We start from the raw sequence: 17,216 nt of genomic DNA, 5'->3' as shown, positions 1-17,216 counted from the left end.
CAAGCTATAAGACCATGTATAAATTATTCATATTGTCTTTCTTTTTTATTTCACACAGTTTTTTCATTCGACAATAAGTGTAAAAATAGTATATTTTTAAATAAATATTGTTATTATTGTTAATTACTTGTTTTATTTATTTCCTTTTATGTTTTTGTAATGAACATTATATGTTCATTATAAAATAAAGCCAAACTCTCCACAAAGAACAATCTTCGTGCAAAGTCTTGATAACGACCGCTCGCTGCGCCGCCCGGGAACAAGTGAACACATAAGTGCTTTGTCCGTAAAGCTATGACGTCGAATATTGGTGGCCTTGAATCGTATCGGATCGAAATGTGTATGGGACTTCACTCGTTCGTAACTGCGTAGGCAAATAAACCATCTTGTACACCTAAAAAGGGTGAAAACTGGATGAGGTAAAAGAGTGCCCCGCGGCACAGCCGCTCTAATTGTTTTTTGAATTACCAGTGCCCGCGGGCACGTCCGATGCGGAAAGGCTAGTGAGCCATCCCGAGGAATTAATTCATTGAAGATGCCGCTTTGTTATACTTATGAAATAAGGGTACGTTTTACAATTTATTTTGGAATCAAGAAGCAATGTTTATAATTATAATTAATAATGAGTAAATGAAATGAAAGTTAAGAACTCGTCTTTGAACTTGATCGCTCAGCTCTCCTGCTCAACGTTGTTCTGTAGTCACTGCACACTATAAATAAAAGTATCTAATTAAAAAACAATAATAGGTAAGTATGTATTTAGCGAATTTCTTATAGTAGTGCTATAAAATTGCTTGCCCAATGGTAGGTAATTATTTTTAACGTACGAAATCAATCTCTAAGTCCGCCTTCTCTATTCGTTTCCGACTTAGAGATACGAATAGGAGTTCCTTAGATAATTTACACGTTAGATAGAGCCAATTGCTGTTAGGCAATGCACTTAGATATTTATAAAAAAATAAGTATAGTCTGATCACTAGCTTCCAATTTCCTGATTCGAGTTTGTCATTGGTTCTTCTTAGTTAGAAATGTGGTTAGGCTTAATCTTAGGATATTGTGTTAATATTCTAACGGCTTTATAGTTAAATTTTATATGGATCTCTTTCATTCTTCCTAATGTGGCTTCTGTGGAAGATTCAAGATACACCACAAAGCCTTGTCACGTTAAAGTAGACTCAAGTATAACTAAAAGTACTCTGTGTGTTTTTATATTTGTTAATGTGTTTACTATTATCAACTTGGAGTTCCATGGTCATGAAATAAATAAAAAAAAAGCATCTTGGATTGCTTTTAGGATGTTATCAACTAATAACAACGTATACGAAATACAAGGCGGTATGGTCTATAGACGTAGCCAGCCCATAAAGGGTGAATTAAAAAAATATAGTGACAACGTCAAGCTCGTCAAGTGTATGACTTTGACAGCTGTCTACAATGACGAAAACATTTCCAACTTCAAATTAACACTGTACAAAGTACAAACGTGAAACTTTAAACTTTATAGTAATAACGACATAGACGGAGCACTGATAGTAAATTAGATAAAATGTGAAAACATTATCGTGAGGAGCGCACAGTGAAAGGAACTTCGTATGCTCAATAAGTACTCTTATCGTGTCAATCATAAAGTTTGAATTAAATTAGGAATCGCATAAGACATTTTTATATTACAGGTAAAGTTTAATACAATTTTAAACCTACATTTATGGTTGTAAAGTTTGATCATGTTGTAATATTGATAATTAATTCAGTAATTCTACTTGTAATCTCTGAACTTTGTAGTGCAAATTGTGTTTTTATAATAATTAACAATAATGTTTTTTAGTCGGCTACGGTTTGTAAATCAAATAACAACAAGAAGATTTCTTCACGTATCGCCAAAGCTAAATCAAGGTATGGGGATCGATGGAAATAATATTTTAGCGGAGAGTTTAAAGAAACAGGTATGAAGTAGTTCATTTAAAAATTAGTTATAATTTGTAGAACCTTTCAAATATTTCTAAATAGCCAACTTTAACAGGATTTTTTTTAAATGAAATAATAACTTAATGTATGGCTATCGATCTTTGGCTTAATTCAAAACTTTGTAGGTTCTTTTTTATATTTTAGGGTGTGGAATATGTGTTTGGCATTGTTGGTATCCCAGTAATAGAAACATCGTTAGCTTTTCAATCAGTGGGAATAAAATATGTAGGAATGAGAAACGAACAGGCAGCCTGTTATGCAGCTCAAGCAGTAGGATATCTTACAGGTGAGGTTAATGTTACCTTTTAGATTAATATGACTACAGACTCGCAATTATACCTGGTCACCTACTATTATAAATTTTACACAATAATTCTGAACTATTATTAAGACTGTCCTTACATTACTTTTTACATTATTTAATGTATGTTGCATGTACCTACAGATAAATCATACGAATGAACACAAAAATATGGTGTTTCCAATAGGAATGGAATACCATATTATCAAAATAATCAATGTTGAGATCAATAATTACTTATTATTAAGTAAAATAATCTTTGTCATAACCAATTACTTATGAGATTATGATAATTGGAATAACAGAATGTGATACAAAAAATTAAATATTTTACATTAAAAAATATGACATCATATTATTGGGAAGCAAATTTCACAATATAGTTGGTAGACTGTCAATTTAGCTAGTTCTACTAGCACTTGTACTTCCACTATGAAATTTCTAAAGAAAAAACCCGATCTTAAAATGGGCACTTGACCAGCATTTGTTTTTATTTAAATTCACTACTAGTGGAAGGCTCCTTTACACAGGATTTTGGCTAGATTATGGGTACCATACACCAATGGCACCTATTTCTGCTGTAAAGCTATTATGTGTAAACTTTATTGTGTTTCGGTCTCAAGGGTGCCATAGCTAGTGAAATTACTGGACAAATGAGACTTAACATCTTATGTGTCAAGGTGACAAGCACAATTTTTGGGGTTTTTCATGAATGAGTGGCTCTGCATTGTAAAGGGCAGGGTGTATCAATTACCATCAGCTGATCTTCAAAAATGACAGAATCATCATATAAGTGACCAAAACTTAAGCCATATCTGTACTAGACAGGTTACTATGATATGACCCCATTACACTGAGCCTGTCCACATACTTAAAGATAGGATGTTTTATATGCTAGTATTTATTAAAGTATATATTCAATGAAAAACAAGACAGTGTATCCCCATTATTTTATGGAATTGGAAGACTTCTTATGGTAAGTGATTGACACCACCCTTAGAGACTATTTTGAATAATAAGTATATCTATATATAAGAGATTTCCACACCTATATTGACTCATGACAATATCTCTGGAACCATAAGGCTTAGAGAATTGAAATTTGGTAGGAATATTCCTTTCGCCAAGCAGAGGTCAGTTAAAAACAGATTTTATGAAATTCCATTCGCAAGAGTTTTTATTTATTACGAATAGAACAATGTGTGTCATGTCAGCTCGTAATATATATATAGTTGTAAAGTAATATTTTGAATGCAGACTATTTAATATTACATTTTCCTGGAAACACCCCACAACAACTTTATTCCATAGTTTGGTTGCATGTAGACGAATGTACCTTGTAAAATCACACTGTGTAGGAACACCACACAACTAGTGAGGATGAAAATTTCATTCACAATTTAACAAATAAAGCATAATATTATAATTGTAAATAAAAATATTGTATTGGCGAATAAAATCAATCAAATTAAAATTGCTTTATTCATGTACGTCACGGAAATGAAACTAATGAATGTCAATAATTTTATTTTTATTGAATTTACCACCACTTTGTAAAGGGTCAAGCTAATGAGAAGAAGTGGCAAAAAACTCATTGCCTCAATTAGATATTAGTAAGAATTGATCGTATAATATATTGTATATTTTTAGGCAAGCCTGGAGTGTGTTTAGCAGTATCAGGCCCTGGGCTCTTACATTGTATTGGTGGCATGGCAAATGCTCAAGTTAACTGCTGGCCTCTGTTGGTCATTGCTGGTTCATGTCCTGAAGATCATGAGGGTATTGGTGGATTCCAAGAATGGCTGCAGGTAAATATGAACGGAACATTATTTGACATACACATAAATTAGGATGGAGGTTAATGAGCTTTATGACAAACTAAATTTATGAACGTTGCGGAACTCGAACCCGCCACCTCTCGGGTTCCGTGCGAGCTCTCTTCCATTGATCCAACCGTTCGAGTAACGTAACTTCTTTTTGTGTTCTCATTATAATTAATATTTATTTACCTAACGATTGTTGCAGGACAGTGAGTCAAAGCAAAAAAAAGCTTTATTCAAATAGGCTTTAAACTATGATTTTAAATCGTTATTATAAGTAGGTATTTAATTTAAATTACCGAATCTATCACATGTTCGGAAAAAATACAGCTTTTGAGAGAACGTACGAAAGGCTGAGTATTTTACAATAACAATTTCAGTAGCTCTTCCCAAACTTTTTGGTTTTCTTATATAAGAGGGGGTAAACGGGCAAGAGGCTCACGGGATGGAAGTGGTTAGGCAACAACTGCCCATGGAAATCCGCAACAACAGGTGTCTAGAGATGCGTTGCCGCCGTTTAAGGTGGGAGTATGCTCTTTTCTTGAAGGTCCCTAAGTCGTATCGGTTCGGGAATACAACAGTCGGTAATTTATTCCACAAAGTGGCTGTGCGAGGCAAGAAATTTCTAACAAAACGTCAACGTGTGGTATTTTGCATTTAGACGTAAAGTCCGGTGGTGGAATTAGGCCGCCGCGCTGGAATCAACCCGCTGGTTGTAAAATATTAAGAAAAATGGCTGAGCTATTAATTATTCTAAAACATAATTAATGTTGTGATGACAACTCGTACTGGACTAGTTTGTAGGACTAAAAAAATATTTTAATGGGTTTGTCTTGATTAAAAAAGAAAATTCGATAAATTTATATACATTGTTAATAATTTTTAATGCTAATATTATCAAAACTATTATCGAAATCACCTGCTAGGTTTCAATATCATTTGATAAGATAATATATTATGTAGTAGTCACCTGGAATTGCCTATTTATCTGTGATTTTCGCTGCTTAACAACACGAGTAGAATTAATCCACTAACAAACCATATTGAACTTTTTGAAGTTAAACTTCTGTAGGCGCATTATTTAAAGATGCGCGCGCATTACTGTAACACAAAAGCAACAGGTTGAAGTTAGTTCCTAAAATTTTCTGACGTTTCTTCGTCCATTATTAAGTCAGGCAAAGGGTTCAAGCCCATATAGCCGTATTCATTATTTAATAATTAATTGTCAAAGCCATCTTTGCAAGATTTTTACAAAATTGTTCTTTCTAAAAACGTAGAATAGCACGAGGAATAGATCATTTTAATGATTTTTGCTTCTTTAGGCCAAAGAAGTATAACTGCTTGTGTGCATACATAAGTACACACACACTTCCTTTTATCTTATACATATTATTTAAACTAAAATAGTAACAAATAAATAAGTAAATAACAATGAACAGCACTGAATCCAAAAAAGTATTTCATAGAATTTTTATCTGTTTCTTCGTTTATGTCCGGCAATAAATAAAAACTGTTGAATAGATTAAATTCTAATTTTGCATGAATATTAAGTGGAGTGCGAGGCTCCTTTGCACCGGATGCCCGCTAGATTATGGGTACCACAACGGCGCCTATTTCTGCAGTAGTAATAATATAATATTGACACACTTTTAAACAAATTATCTTGCCCCAAACTAGGCATAGCTTGTACTATGGGTACAAGATAACGATATATTTAATACAACATACATACTTAAACATACATAAATACATATAAACATCCATGAGTCGGAAACAAACATTCATTTGTTCATCATATAAATGATTGCACCTACCGGGATTCGAACCCGGGACCTCTAGCTTAGTAGTCAGGATCACTAACCATTCGGCTATATGGGTCGTCGGTAATGTGTAAACATTACTGTGTTTCGGTCTGAAGGGCGTCGTAGCTAGTGAATATACTGGGCAAATGAGACTTGACATCTTATGTCTCTAGGTGACGAGCGCAGTTGTACTGCCGCTCAGAATTTTTGGGTTTTTCAATAATTATTGTGATTGTATATTGTCGAGTTTTTTTTAGGTTTAGCTTTACGTTGGTCAAATTAAATGTAGCTGCCTGCGACGCTACCCAAGATATTTGATGAATAAGTTTCATGATATTGATTTGTAAATATTATCAAAGATAGATTTATCATGTAATGAGTACGGTTCACGGTGGGTAGGGACACTTGCTGACCGATAAGTATCAGTAATTTTTAATTGTGTTAGGTTATAATATTATAAAACGAAACCACTAAAATATTTGCATGTCTGTCAAGACGAAACATGTGCCTACTCTTAAATTTGTAACAACTTTACTTTTTTTATGGAATAGGAGGACAAACGAGCGTACGGGTCACCTGTTGTTAAGTGATCACCGCCGCCCACAATCTCTTGCAACACCAGAGGAATTACAGGAGCTTGCCGGCCTTTAAGGAAGGTGTACGCGCTTTTTTTGAAGGTACCCATGTCGTATCGTCCTGGAAACACCGTACAAGGAAGCTCATTCCACAGCTTTGTAGTACGTGGAAGAAAGCTCCCTGAAAACCGCACTGTGGAGGACCGCCACACATCCAGCTGGTGAGGATGATATCCTAACTTGTGGCGTGTCGTGCGAAGGTGGAATTCCTAACTTGTGAATGTTTCTGGCAAATAAAGAACTTTGACCATTACTTTAAATAATCCTGAGCGGCACTGCATTTAAATGGGCAGGACGTATCAATTACCACCAGTTGAACGTCCTGCTCATCTCTTTCCTTATTTTCATTAAAAAAATTATTAACAAGAGGTCAGGACAACTTAAACGCTAAATAATACCACGCTAGATGCGGACAGTATTTTTGCTGCTATAAGACGTCCACACAGACAACGTCGCGGGCAGCACCTAGTTTTTATTAAACAGCTAAACCTTGAACTGCAGATAGATATTACTTAACCACAAGTATTATTTGTGTTATATAATAATCATTACTTGAATTAACCTTTGTACGAACAAAGGTTAGTTTTAATAAAAAATTAACATCGGAATTGAATCGCTAATTATAAGTTGATGGGTAGGCCTTCTGGTGTTGTTTACTAATTGCCCCTTATATTCGTAAGCATAAATATAGCTCTGTGCTTAGAAAGATGTTTTTAAATACAATATTTTATGAATAACATATTTTATAGTTCTAAATTAATGTTTCGCTTGCCACGTAGTGATGTGACCCTCTGATCTATAACGTATAATGTATGCCAGATGTAATTAAGTTTGCTTTATTCATGCAAGTCAAGAAAAACTGTGAGTTTTTCCGAGATATTCACAGGTTTTGCTTAGATGCTTTCGACCTTGACTTTGGCAGTCAGTACAAGTGACGTAACCCACATTGTTTTATTTTAAACCCTACAACGCAAACTATTTGAAAATTGTATTTATTTAAAACACAAATAAAATTTTAAAACAAAATTGATGAACGATGTGGGACTCGAATCCGCGATCTCTCGTGTTCCGTGCGAGCGCCCATCCAACTGAGCCCACCGTTCGAGTGATGTATCGTTTATAAATCTTGTATGTCTTGTTCAACTATCAAGTTGTGGCTTCATCTACATGATCTACTTTGCAGGTGATAACCTGCTCAAACGCAACCTCTTCCTGACTGAGCGCTCGCACGGAACGTGAGAGGTCGCGGGTTCGAGTCCCGCATCGTTCATAAATTTTGTTTTCAAATTTTATTTATGTAATTAATCCTAGGTGGGAGGGTTATCAATTTAAAAAATAGCAAATTATTCTTTAAAACAAATTAGCCAAGGCCGATTTAATACTGACTGCCTCGTACTGCAACTTATCCATGTTGGCCTCTCAACTTCTGTATTCACCTCTGCTATATTCCACAATTTAAACATCTTGACTGTTGCCTCTCAATATATCCTTGATAATGGTAGGTATGTATGCACATAGGCACATAAGAGAATTTGCTAGAAACTGTCATAACCATAATGTTAACACCAGGAACAAACAGAAACTTATAATGTCTACTACTCGGCTAAGTCGAGTTAGTAAGTCTTTTGTGGAGCGTTGTCATATACAACAAATATTTAAACAAGATCCCAGAAAATGTTCAAATTAAATATATTACGAAATTCAAAAGAATTGTAAAAAAAAATGTTTGTGTGGTAAAGGTTACTATAACATAAATGACTTTCTTAATGATACCACAGATTGGTAATGGAACGAGCGCCCACAGGCTATTGAATAATAAATTTTATTGTACGATTTCACATTCTAACCATGTTTTTATATAAAAAAAATCCCTCTGATTTTTTTGCGCCCGTTGTCCTCAGGTCTGAGGCATACCTTTTGGAATGTATGGTAGTTTTTGACTTGTATAATAAGTGATATTATATCATATTTTGAATAAAAATAGCTAAAATTGAATATACACTAAAATTTTCACTTGCATATCAGGGCAGCAAATGTTTCGGTCGAACCACTCTTCGGTTAAGGTCTTTGACATTAAATAAAATTGGAGTGTCTGTTTGTAATATTGAAATAACCGTTTTTTACTACATGTATATGAATATATATACACCAAAATAACATTTTTTACAATTTTTTTCTGTCTGTCTGTTTGTTATGGCTAATCTCTGAAATGGCTGGACCGATTTTGACAGGACTTTTACTGGCAGGTAGCTGATGTAATAAGGAGTAATTTAGGCTATATCTCTAAAAATAATTTATATGGCAAAACAACGTTTGCTGCGTCAGCTAGTAAACTATATAAAGACTTAGAACTTCTTTCTGTCTGAAGTATATTTATCTTGGGTATTACGACAAGCATGCATAAAGAGGTCTTGAATTTGCCTAATTATAAAAACCTTCTTAATAGCCGTTCGTACAAGATTCCAATACCAACAACAAATACAATATTTGCAAGTAGATTTAGCCCATTCTTACTAACATACATATATTTTTTTTTTTTTTTATTTATTTATCATATTACATATACCGATATAAAACTAGGTTTAATTAGCATCTAAAAAAACCACAAAGGTTAACAACTAATGCTAATAACACTTAATAATACGTCACAACTCAACAACAACTTATGCTATTAATTAAATGAACACAGTGAAAATATTTTAAAAGACTTAAAAACGAATAAATATGACTTAGCAGGTTCAAATTCTCTTAGCTGCTATAATTTATCTAATAGGTAGTCCTTTATTCTATAATTAATGTTTTTAGTATTTAAATTTTGCTGCTCACTGAAGGGCAGCTCATTTAGCAAGCGAGGTATTAGGTAATCGGCAGTTCGTTCGCCGTACACGTTGCAGGCCCGGAGAATCGACAACCGGCTCTGAGTTATGGCTCTTGTTTGTATAGGATGTTCTATCTTTTGCAATCTTATTTTTTCATTAAAAAAGTATTGGCTCAATAGCATTTGCTTAACTTTATGATAAATGGGCAAGATATTGCAATGTTTAAATATTTCATTTTCGTTTTGTTTTAAATTTCGAAACATATTTGCAGATAATGTATTTTTTAAAATTTTTAATTGAAAATTGTATATTTGCTTCAGATATGAGGAATATGTACGGGCATAGCTTGTTAGGCCATATTGAATATAGGATTCCGCTAATGAATTATAAAGCATAATTTTTACTTTAAAGGGAATTCTATTTTGTAATATTTTTATATTTCCTAGGAACTGGCGTAACTTATTGCTAATGTGTTCGATGTGGTAGCTCCAGTTGAATTTTGAATCAATTATTAGGCCAAGGTATTTATGTGTATCCACTATATCAATTGCAGGAAACTTACAGGTTTCTAGCCCATGCAGGCAATTATGATTGTGTGAAATTATAGATTTTGGTGTAGGGTGCTTGATGTAGTGTGATTTGATAATCATGAGCTTAGTTTTACTAATGTTTAGTACTAAACCAGCATCATGACACCATTTAGTTATCGTGTCCAAGTCAGACTGAAGATCTTCATATGCTCTATGGATATCTTTACTTGACAAAATAAGGCAAGTGTCATCTGCAAATTGGTAACACGTGCTGTATTTTAGGCAGTTTCCCAAATCGTTCACATACGATAAAAAGTGTAGGGGACCCAGGACTGATCCTTGAGCCGTTCCCTCAGTCACCATTTTGGGGTCACTGTATGTATTTTGTACTTTAACAGTAAATGTACGATTTGTGAGATAATTTTTGTACCACTTTAGTAACGGACCCCTGATTCCACAATCATCTAGATTTTGGATTAGTTGTTCATGCTGCAATGTTTCAAATGCCCGCGAAAAGTCAATAAATAGGGCCAGTACAATTTTTTTGTTGTTTAAGTGAGCATTTACCTCGTCAGTGAAAGAACATAGGAGGTCTGTTGCACTTTTACCCGCTTGAAACCCAAATTGATTGCTACTAATTACCTCTTTCTTTTGATAGAATTGATGAACCTGATCACTCACGATTCTTTCTATGATTTTGTCAATTGCAGAAAGTAAAGTAATTGGCCTGTAGTTCGTATAATTTTCGTGATGTTCCTTTTTGTATACTGTTCTTACACAAGTATGCGATAAAGTATCAGTATATAATAAATGAAATAAATAAATATTTCAGGTGGAATCAAGCCGTCAATACTGTAAGTACGCAGTGCGACCTCCGTCTCAGAAACTGATCCCTCTCCACGTGGAGCGGGCTGTGCGCACGGCCTGTGCTGGAAGACCTGGTGTCGCCTATCTGGATATGCCTGCCACACTCCTCATGGTAGGTCACTAGTTAACACAATATTCTTCTTCGTCGGATTACTCTTGACAGAGCAGTCGTGGTCACGTCGTACGACGAACGATTCTACGCCAGTTATGCCTAGCTGTTGCTTCTCTGGCACATGTGTTGAGGGGAGTGTTGGTTAGGGCTTTGATCTGGTCTGTCCACTGCATAGGGGAGCGTCCTCTTGCAAACTGCTTGTGACACATCCCTGAACAACAAGTCTCTCAATGGCATGCTTTCCACGTCGCGTGACATTTCCGAAGTATCTGAGGATACGCGCTCTGACTATAGATGAAAGCCTTAAAGCCTTATAAAACACAATATAGAATCTGTTATTTTTTAAAGTAATAACCCTCACTTCTGGGATTAATTACACAGATTAAATTTGAAAACAAAATTTATGAACGATGCGGGACTCGCCCACCTTTCGCGTTCCGTGCGAGCGCTCTTTCCACTACGCCAACCGTTCGAGTGACGTATCGTTGATAAATCTTGTATGCCCTTTTCAATTTTCACCACCAGCTGAGAGACCCGCATCGTTCAGAAATTTTGTTTTCAAATTTAATTTGTGTAACACAATATTTATGAAAGTAGCTGACAGTTGCTGATTACAAAGTTGACCCGAATTACAAATATTTTTTTTCATTAATAAGTATGGAAAGTTACATTTATAACTCGATGGAAATTATTTTACAGGGAGAGGTGGACGAGGAAAAGGTATCTTTGGATTATTACAACGCCGGACCATTGACACTGGCTCATCCGGATCCAGCTCTGGTGGAGAAGGCGGCTGACCTGCTGTCGAAAGCCGAGAGGCCGCTCGTGATCGTTGGGAAAGGCGCAGCGTATGGCCGTGCAGAGGAGGCCTTGAGGAAACTTGTGGATGATACCAAGATACCATTCTTACCAACACCTATGGGTAAACTTATTTGGCTGAAAAACAAACTACTATTTTTATGACTGTAAGGGCGAGCCCTGCCCATTCTTGAAAAACCCATAAATTCTGAGCGGCACTACAATTGCGCTCGTCACCTTGAGACATAAGATTAAGTCTCATTTGCTCAGTAATTTCACTAACTACGGCGCCCTTTTGACCGAAACACAGTAATTCTTAAACATTATTGCTTCACGGCAGAAATAGGCGCCGTTGTGGTACCCATAATCTAGCCGGCATCCTGTATAACCTCTGTGCCTCCCACTGGTATATTTATGGAATAAGTTAATGGATCTGACCTGTCACCATAATTTTCTCATAAAAGATGCAACACAAAACTAACTAAGATGTAACGAACCTTGTTACGACCGATCTCATCACACTGAAGGTAACCTGATAAGTGATCACTGTTGATCACTAGACCACAATCGCCTGCTAAAAGGTCGTCAAAAATGTTGTTTATACATATTTGTCGGCGTTACGCCAGGGTTTCCTTGATCAGGGTCCATCATGAAGAAATACAACACTCAGAATATCTCAGTTTATTGAAGCACAACTACTAGTATAGATATGAACCATCTTTACATAAAACAACCGCTTTTATAGATTCCGTACAATTGATGAAACAGAGTAGATACAACTTCTTTAAAAACACAAATACAATAAGGTATTGTAAAATAATTCGTAAATACAGCTCAATAAATGTATAAGTGAATTTATATAACTTTAAATGATTTATATAATAGTTTGTTCATTTAATTTGAACAAACATTACGAGGTAAAAAAAAGATGGCGCTTCAAGCAAGTTTCGAAATACAATTAAGAAAGACTTAATGCATAAAATAATAAAGTTTGATACAGAATAATGATATTAATTCTAATACAAATTAATTTGAACATTTTCACATTCAATTAAGTATTTTAACAATAAATGAAACATCAAACATCTTCAAACAATTCAAACAGTCAAAACAGTGTCTATTAAATAAGTTAGACCTTAATAAATAACAGTTTTATGTTTACACATAGCTATTTGTATTTAAATCTTATATACTTAAGATATATCTATAATAATATATTCATTTTAACCTAAACTAAAACATAAATATCAATAGTTGCAAACAATTGACGGTAGGTGGCGATTTGCGCCCATATATACATTATCTTATACAGAAAACATAAGAACATTCAAGTCAATTGGTTAATGTGATAAATTGAAAATTATTTTAGACTATCAATCATTGTTAATATTTACCAGAATTTGAGGCTATACAGCGTAGAAAACACCTTTACTAGTCATACGAGTACTTTAACTATTATATATGTGAAAGAAAAGTAAAAAAAAAAAAATGCAATGCATGTCTGTTCCATTGTGAACATAATCATTGTTAGCATGTTTTTTTTTAATTCAGTTTTTAGGTATCTATTGTATTTAAATGTTTTAGTTATCAAAAATTGTTTAAAGTCTTAGACCGTAAAGTGCGATAATTGTGTGACGTTGCCGCATGTCCTGTTGAACTTTGTTAATAATTGAAATTTAAAAGCGCATGTTACAAAATTTTCAAGATGCCATTGATTGTCGAGATGCCACGCACACAAGCATCTAAAAGTTGCCGTAATAAGAAAGCTATTGTTCTTCGGTAGTTCGGTATCTAGTTGCAGGCCAATCCTTAATCTAAGGTTAAAGTGATGAATGCGACAGTTTGTTGATGTAAATACACATTGAAAGTAACCTTACCGTGACATATGTACAACCCAGGTAAAGGCGTAGTCCCGGACGAGTCTCCTCAGTGCGTGTCCGCGGCCCGCACGCAGGCCCTGCTGAAGGCAGACGTGGTTCTCCTGCTGGGAGCTCGTCTCAACTGGATGCTGCACTTCGGTCAGTCACCCAGATACGCGCCAGATTGCAAGATAATACAGGTATAATAATAAGCCATTTATTCCATAACCCATAATATACAATCAAATATTAGTAATTTAAAGTTCTTAAAATCTAGTGTTAATTTTATTTAAAGTGGCCAGTTTAATTATTTATTCTATATAATTTTGGTTATGGACCCCATTTTGGGTATAGGCCTCCCCCAACTTTTTCCATTTTTCCCTATCCTTGGCCTGATCGATCCAGTTTCTCCCCACCGACTCCACAATGTCATCTGCCCATCTCTGCTTTGGTCTACCAGTGCATCTTTCACCTGGTGGTCCTTTCCATTTGGTGGTCTCTATTGTCCACCTTCTGCCTGTGAAGCGTGCAATGTGACCAGCCCATTGCCATTTCAATGTTAGCGAGTGTCTTAGTGCATCGGTAAGCTTGGTTTTCTTTCTAATGTCTTCACTACGTATTTTTTGTAGTTTTCTGATCCGCAATATGCTTCTCTAGATTGCTTTTTGTGTCTTTTCTATTTTTTGTTATATTTCTTTTGTGAATGCCCAGGTTTGACAGCCATATAGCAGGCATACATAGGAGGAATACAGGTATAGCGAACTCTTTTTTCAAAATAAGGGACGGGACGAGCAGGACGTTCAGCTGATGGTAATTGATACGCCCTACCCATTACAATGCAGTGCCTCTCAGCATGCTTGAAAAACCCAAAAATTGTGAGTGGCACTACAATTGCGCTCGTCACCCTGAGACATAAAATGTTAAGTCTCATTTGCCCAGTAATTTCACTAGCTACAGCGCCCTTCAGACCGAAACACAGTAATGTTTACACATTACTGCGTCACGGCAGAATTAGGCGCCGTTGTGGTACCCATAATCTAGCCGGCTTCCTGTGCAAAGGAGCCTCCCTCTGGTAAAACTTGATCTAGCCCCGTTGCAACAACTTTTACCAGTGGGACACTGCTTTGCACAGGATGCCGGCTAGATTCCATGATTGCCGTTGATGTACGTACGTACGTACATACTACTACAACAGCGCCTATTCTATATATCCATCTTATCTCTCAAGGTGACGAGCTCAAAAATTGTGGTGCTGCTCAAATATTTTGGGTCTTTGCAAGATTCCTGAACGGGCCTTTTATTGTAATGGGCAGGGCGATCAATTACCATCAGCTGAACGTCCGGCTCACCTTTAGACTGCGTTATTGACTGACGTTGCTATAGTTGGTCACTGTTTAACAAAAACGTGCCTAAAGCCATGTTTAAATTTTTTTTATTGTAATAATACCGATTATGTTTATTAATTGTAACAAGAAGAGGAAAGCCTTCAAGGTCGCATCACCGACATGCTATCTTGTTATACATCAATTATTATTGAATTTTTATTCAACGGAAGTTTTATTTTTTCACTTGTAGCTAGACTCAATGGGCAGTCAGCCCACAGTTTTTATATTACCCTTTTAAAAATGATATTGCTTAACCGGTACGTAACAATTAGATCATGTTATAATTTTTTTATTAAAGGTACTACTTAGACACGCCATATTCTCTGGTACACTTAAACTAACAAGTTTTTTGTGGAGTAAATTCGTTTTCATAATTTTAATATTTATTGGACTCTGGGCAAATTAAAAAATCTTTATATCATAATTTTGTTTTTTATTTGTTTGACAAAAATAGTTCTGACGGTCTTTATGGTCAGTTACTGGCACTCTTGTCATATCATAATTCCAATATTTTCTAGGTGGATATTTCGCCTGAAGAGTTCCACAACAGCGTCAGATCGGAGGTTGCTGTACATTCTGATATCAAGCCTTTCGTCGAGGCGCTGACACAGAGACTGTCCAACAAGAAATTTTCACTGCAACGAGACGGCGCTTGGTGGCAAGGACTTAAAGAGAAACAGAAGAAAAATACTGAATTTGTGGAGGTAAGGTATTGTATTATGTGCGGATATTAAAGTACAGAAAGTGCCTTAACTCGGTCGCGCCGGTGAAGTTTCCTACTTTTGTACTTCTTCCCACAACAATTAAACTGTCGTTTTTCTGAATAAAGATTATTTATCTAGTTGGGAGCTGCACCAAACAAAGACATATATATATATATATATATATATATATATATATATATACTAGCTGACCCAGCAAACGTTGTATTGCCCATATTAAAATCGCGATACAAAAGTAACTTTTGATCGTAGATGGGTGAAAATTGAAGTTGTATGTATTTAATGCTGACTCATAATCAAACAAATTTAAAAAAAATGACAAAAAAATTCGTGTGGACCACCCTTAACATTTAGGGGGATGAAAAATAGATGTTGGCCGATTCTCAGACCTACTCAATATGCTCACAAAATTTCATGAGAATCGGTCATGCCGTTTCGGAGGAGTACGGGAACGAACATTGTGACACGAGAATTTTATATATAAGATATATATATACACATATATATATACTAAAACTATCACTCACACGCGAGCACGAAATTTTTAATGTAAAAGCAATAACAATGACAGTGCTGTGCTCTCTACCGCCACCGGCGCCGCTCAGATGATGCAAGCTATCCGCCATTGGACCAGGTTCAGGTCAATGACCCTAGTTTACTGGTAAAATAAATAAGTCAAGGGGTCCAAAAGGTTTTTGACAACATTTAATATGAAGAATTTGTATGTTAAGGGTTATTTTGATTTTAAATTTAGAGTGTTGTCTGCATTTTACTGCATATCAATGTCAAATATGGTACAGGAATAATTCAGCACAGTGTATATAGATAAAAAAAATTGAATATTATGCATTCAAAGCATTAAGTGTTTTAAATCGTAAATTCCCAATTTATTACTAACGATACTGTTGTGACTTCTGCTAAGGATGGAGGTCAACTGCCCTGCCTGTGTTATATTACCATATTTAACTTAGCATACCAATCTTAAAAACTTTCTTCACCAAATAATGTTTTATTATTCTTACAGGCACAAGCAAATGATAAGAGTGTACCACTGAACTACTTCGCAGTATTTAAAACAGTTCAAGCAAACATTCCCAAAGACTCCATCATAGTGAGTGAAGGTGCGAACACTATGGACATCGGACGAGGTCTATTGTTGAACAATCTACCCAGACATCGCCTGGATGCTGGCACTTTTGGTACTATGGGTGTAAGTTTAGCTTAATTAAACATAATTATAAAGATGATCACTACAGACAGATACAACACTACATTTAGAAACTATTACAGATAGATGCATCACTATATTAAGAAACTATTACAGATAGATGCATCACTACATTTAGGAACTATTACAGATAGATGCATCACTACATTTAGAAACTATTACAGATAGATGCATCACTACATTAAGGAACTATTACAGATAGATGCATTACTACATTTAGAAACTATTACAGATAGATGCATCACTACATTTAGGAACTATTACAGATAGATGCATCACTACATTTAGGAACTATTACAGATAGATGCATCACTACATTTAGAAACTATTACAGATAGATGCATCACTACATTTAGAAACTATTGCAGATAGA

General features: G+C 35.2%; 1 protein-coding gene across 2 annotated transcripts in view; it reads left to right on the top strand.

The window, feature by feature from the left end:
* Positions 1-1,485: 1,485 nt before the first annotated feature.
* The window catches only part of LOC126966229 (2-hydroxyacyl-CoA lyase 1), a 20,977-nt gene continuing 5,246 nt past the window's right edge, over positions 1,486-17,216 (top strand). Inside the window, exons 1-9 of one of the 2 annotated variants that reach the window (XM_050810184.1) lie at positions 1,486-1,673; positions 1,826-1,943; positions 2,110-2,251; positions 3,917-4,074; positions 10,705-10,851; positions 11,551-11,773; positions 13,548-13,708; positions 15,412-15,597; positions 16,640-16,825. In XM_050810184.1, coding sequence (XP_050666141.1) covers positions 1,896-1,943; positions 2,110-2,251; positions 3,917-4,074; positions 10,705-10,851; positions 11,551-11,773; positions 13,548-13,708; positions 15,412-15,597; positions 16,640-16,825 — 1,251 coding nt within the window. In that variant the 5' untranslated portion in view covers positions 1,486-1,673; positions 1,826-1,895. Of the gene's footprint in view, positions 1,674-1,710; positions 1,944-2,109; positions 2,252-3,916; positions 4,075-10,704; positions 10,852-11,550; positions 11,774-13,547; positions 13,709-15,411; positions 15,598-16,639; positions 16,826-17,216 lie in introns of those variants that run through there. The other variant, XM_050810182.1, reaches the window with a different exon arrangement.

The sequence above is a fragment of the Leptidea sinapis genome, chromosome 9 (assembly GCF_905404315.1).
Source record: "Leptidea sinapis chromosome 9, ilLepSina1.1, whole genome shotgun sequence".
NCBI classification, from domain to species: Eukaryota; Metazoa; Arthropoda; class Insecta; order Lepidoptera; family Pieridae; genus Leptidea; species Leptidea sinapis.
Note: the sequence above shows the minus strand (reverse complement) of the source record. Positions and strands in the feature narration are given on the sequence as shown.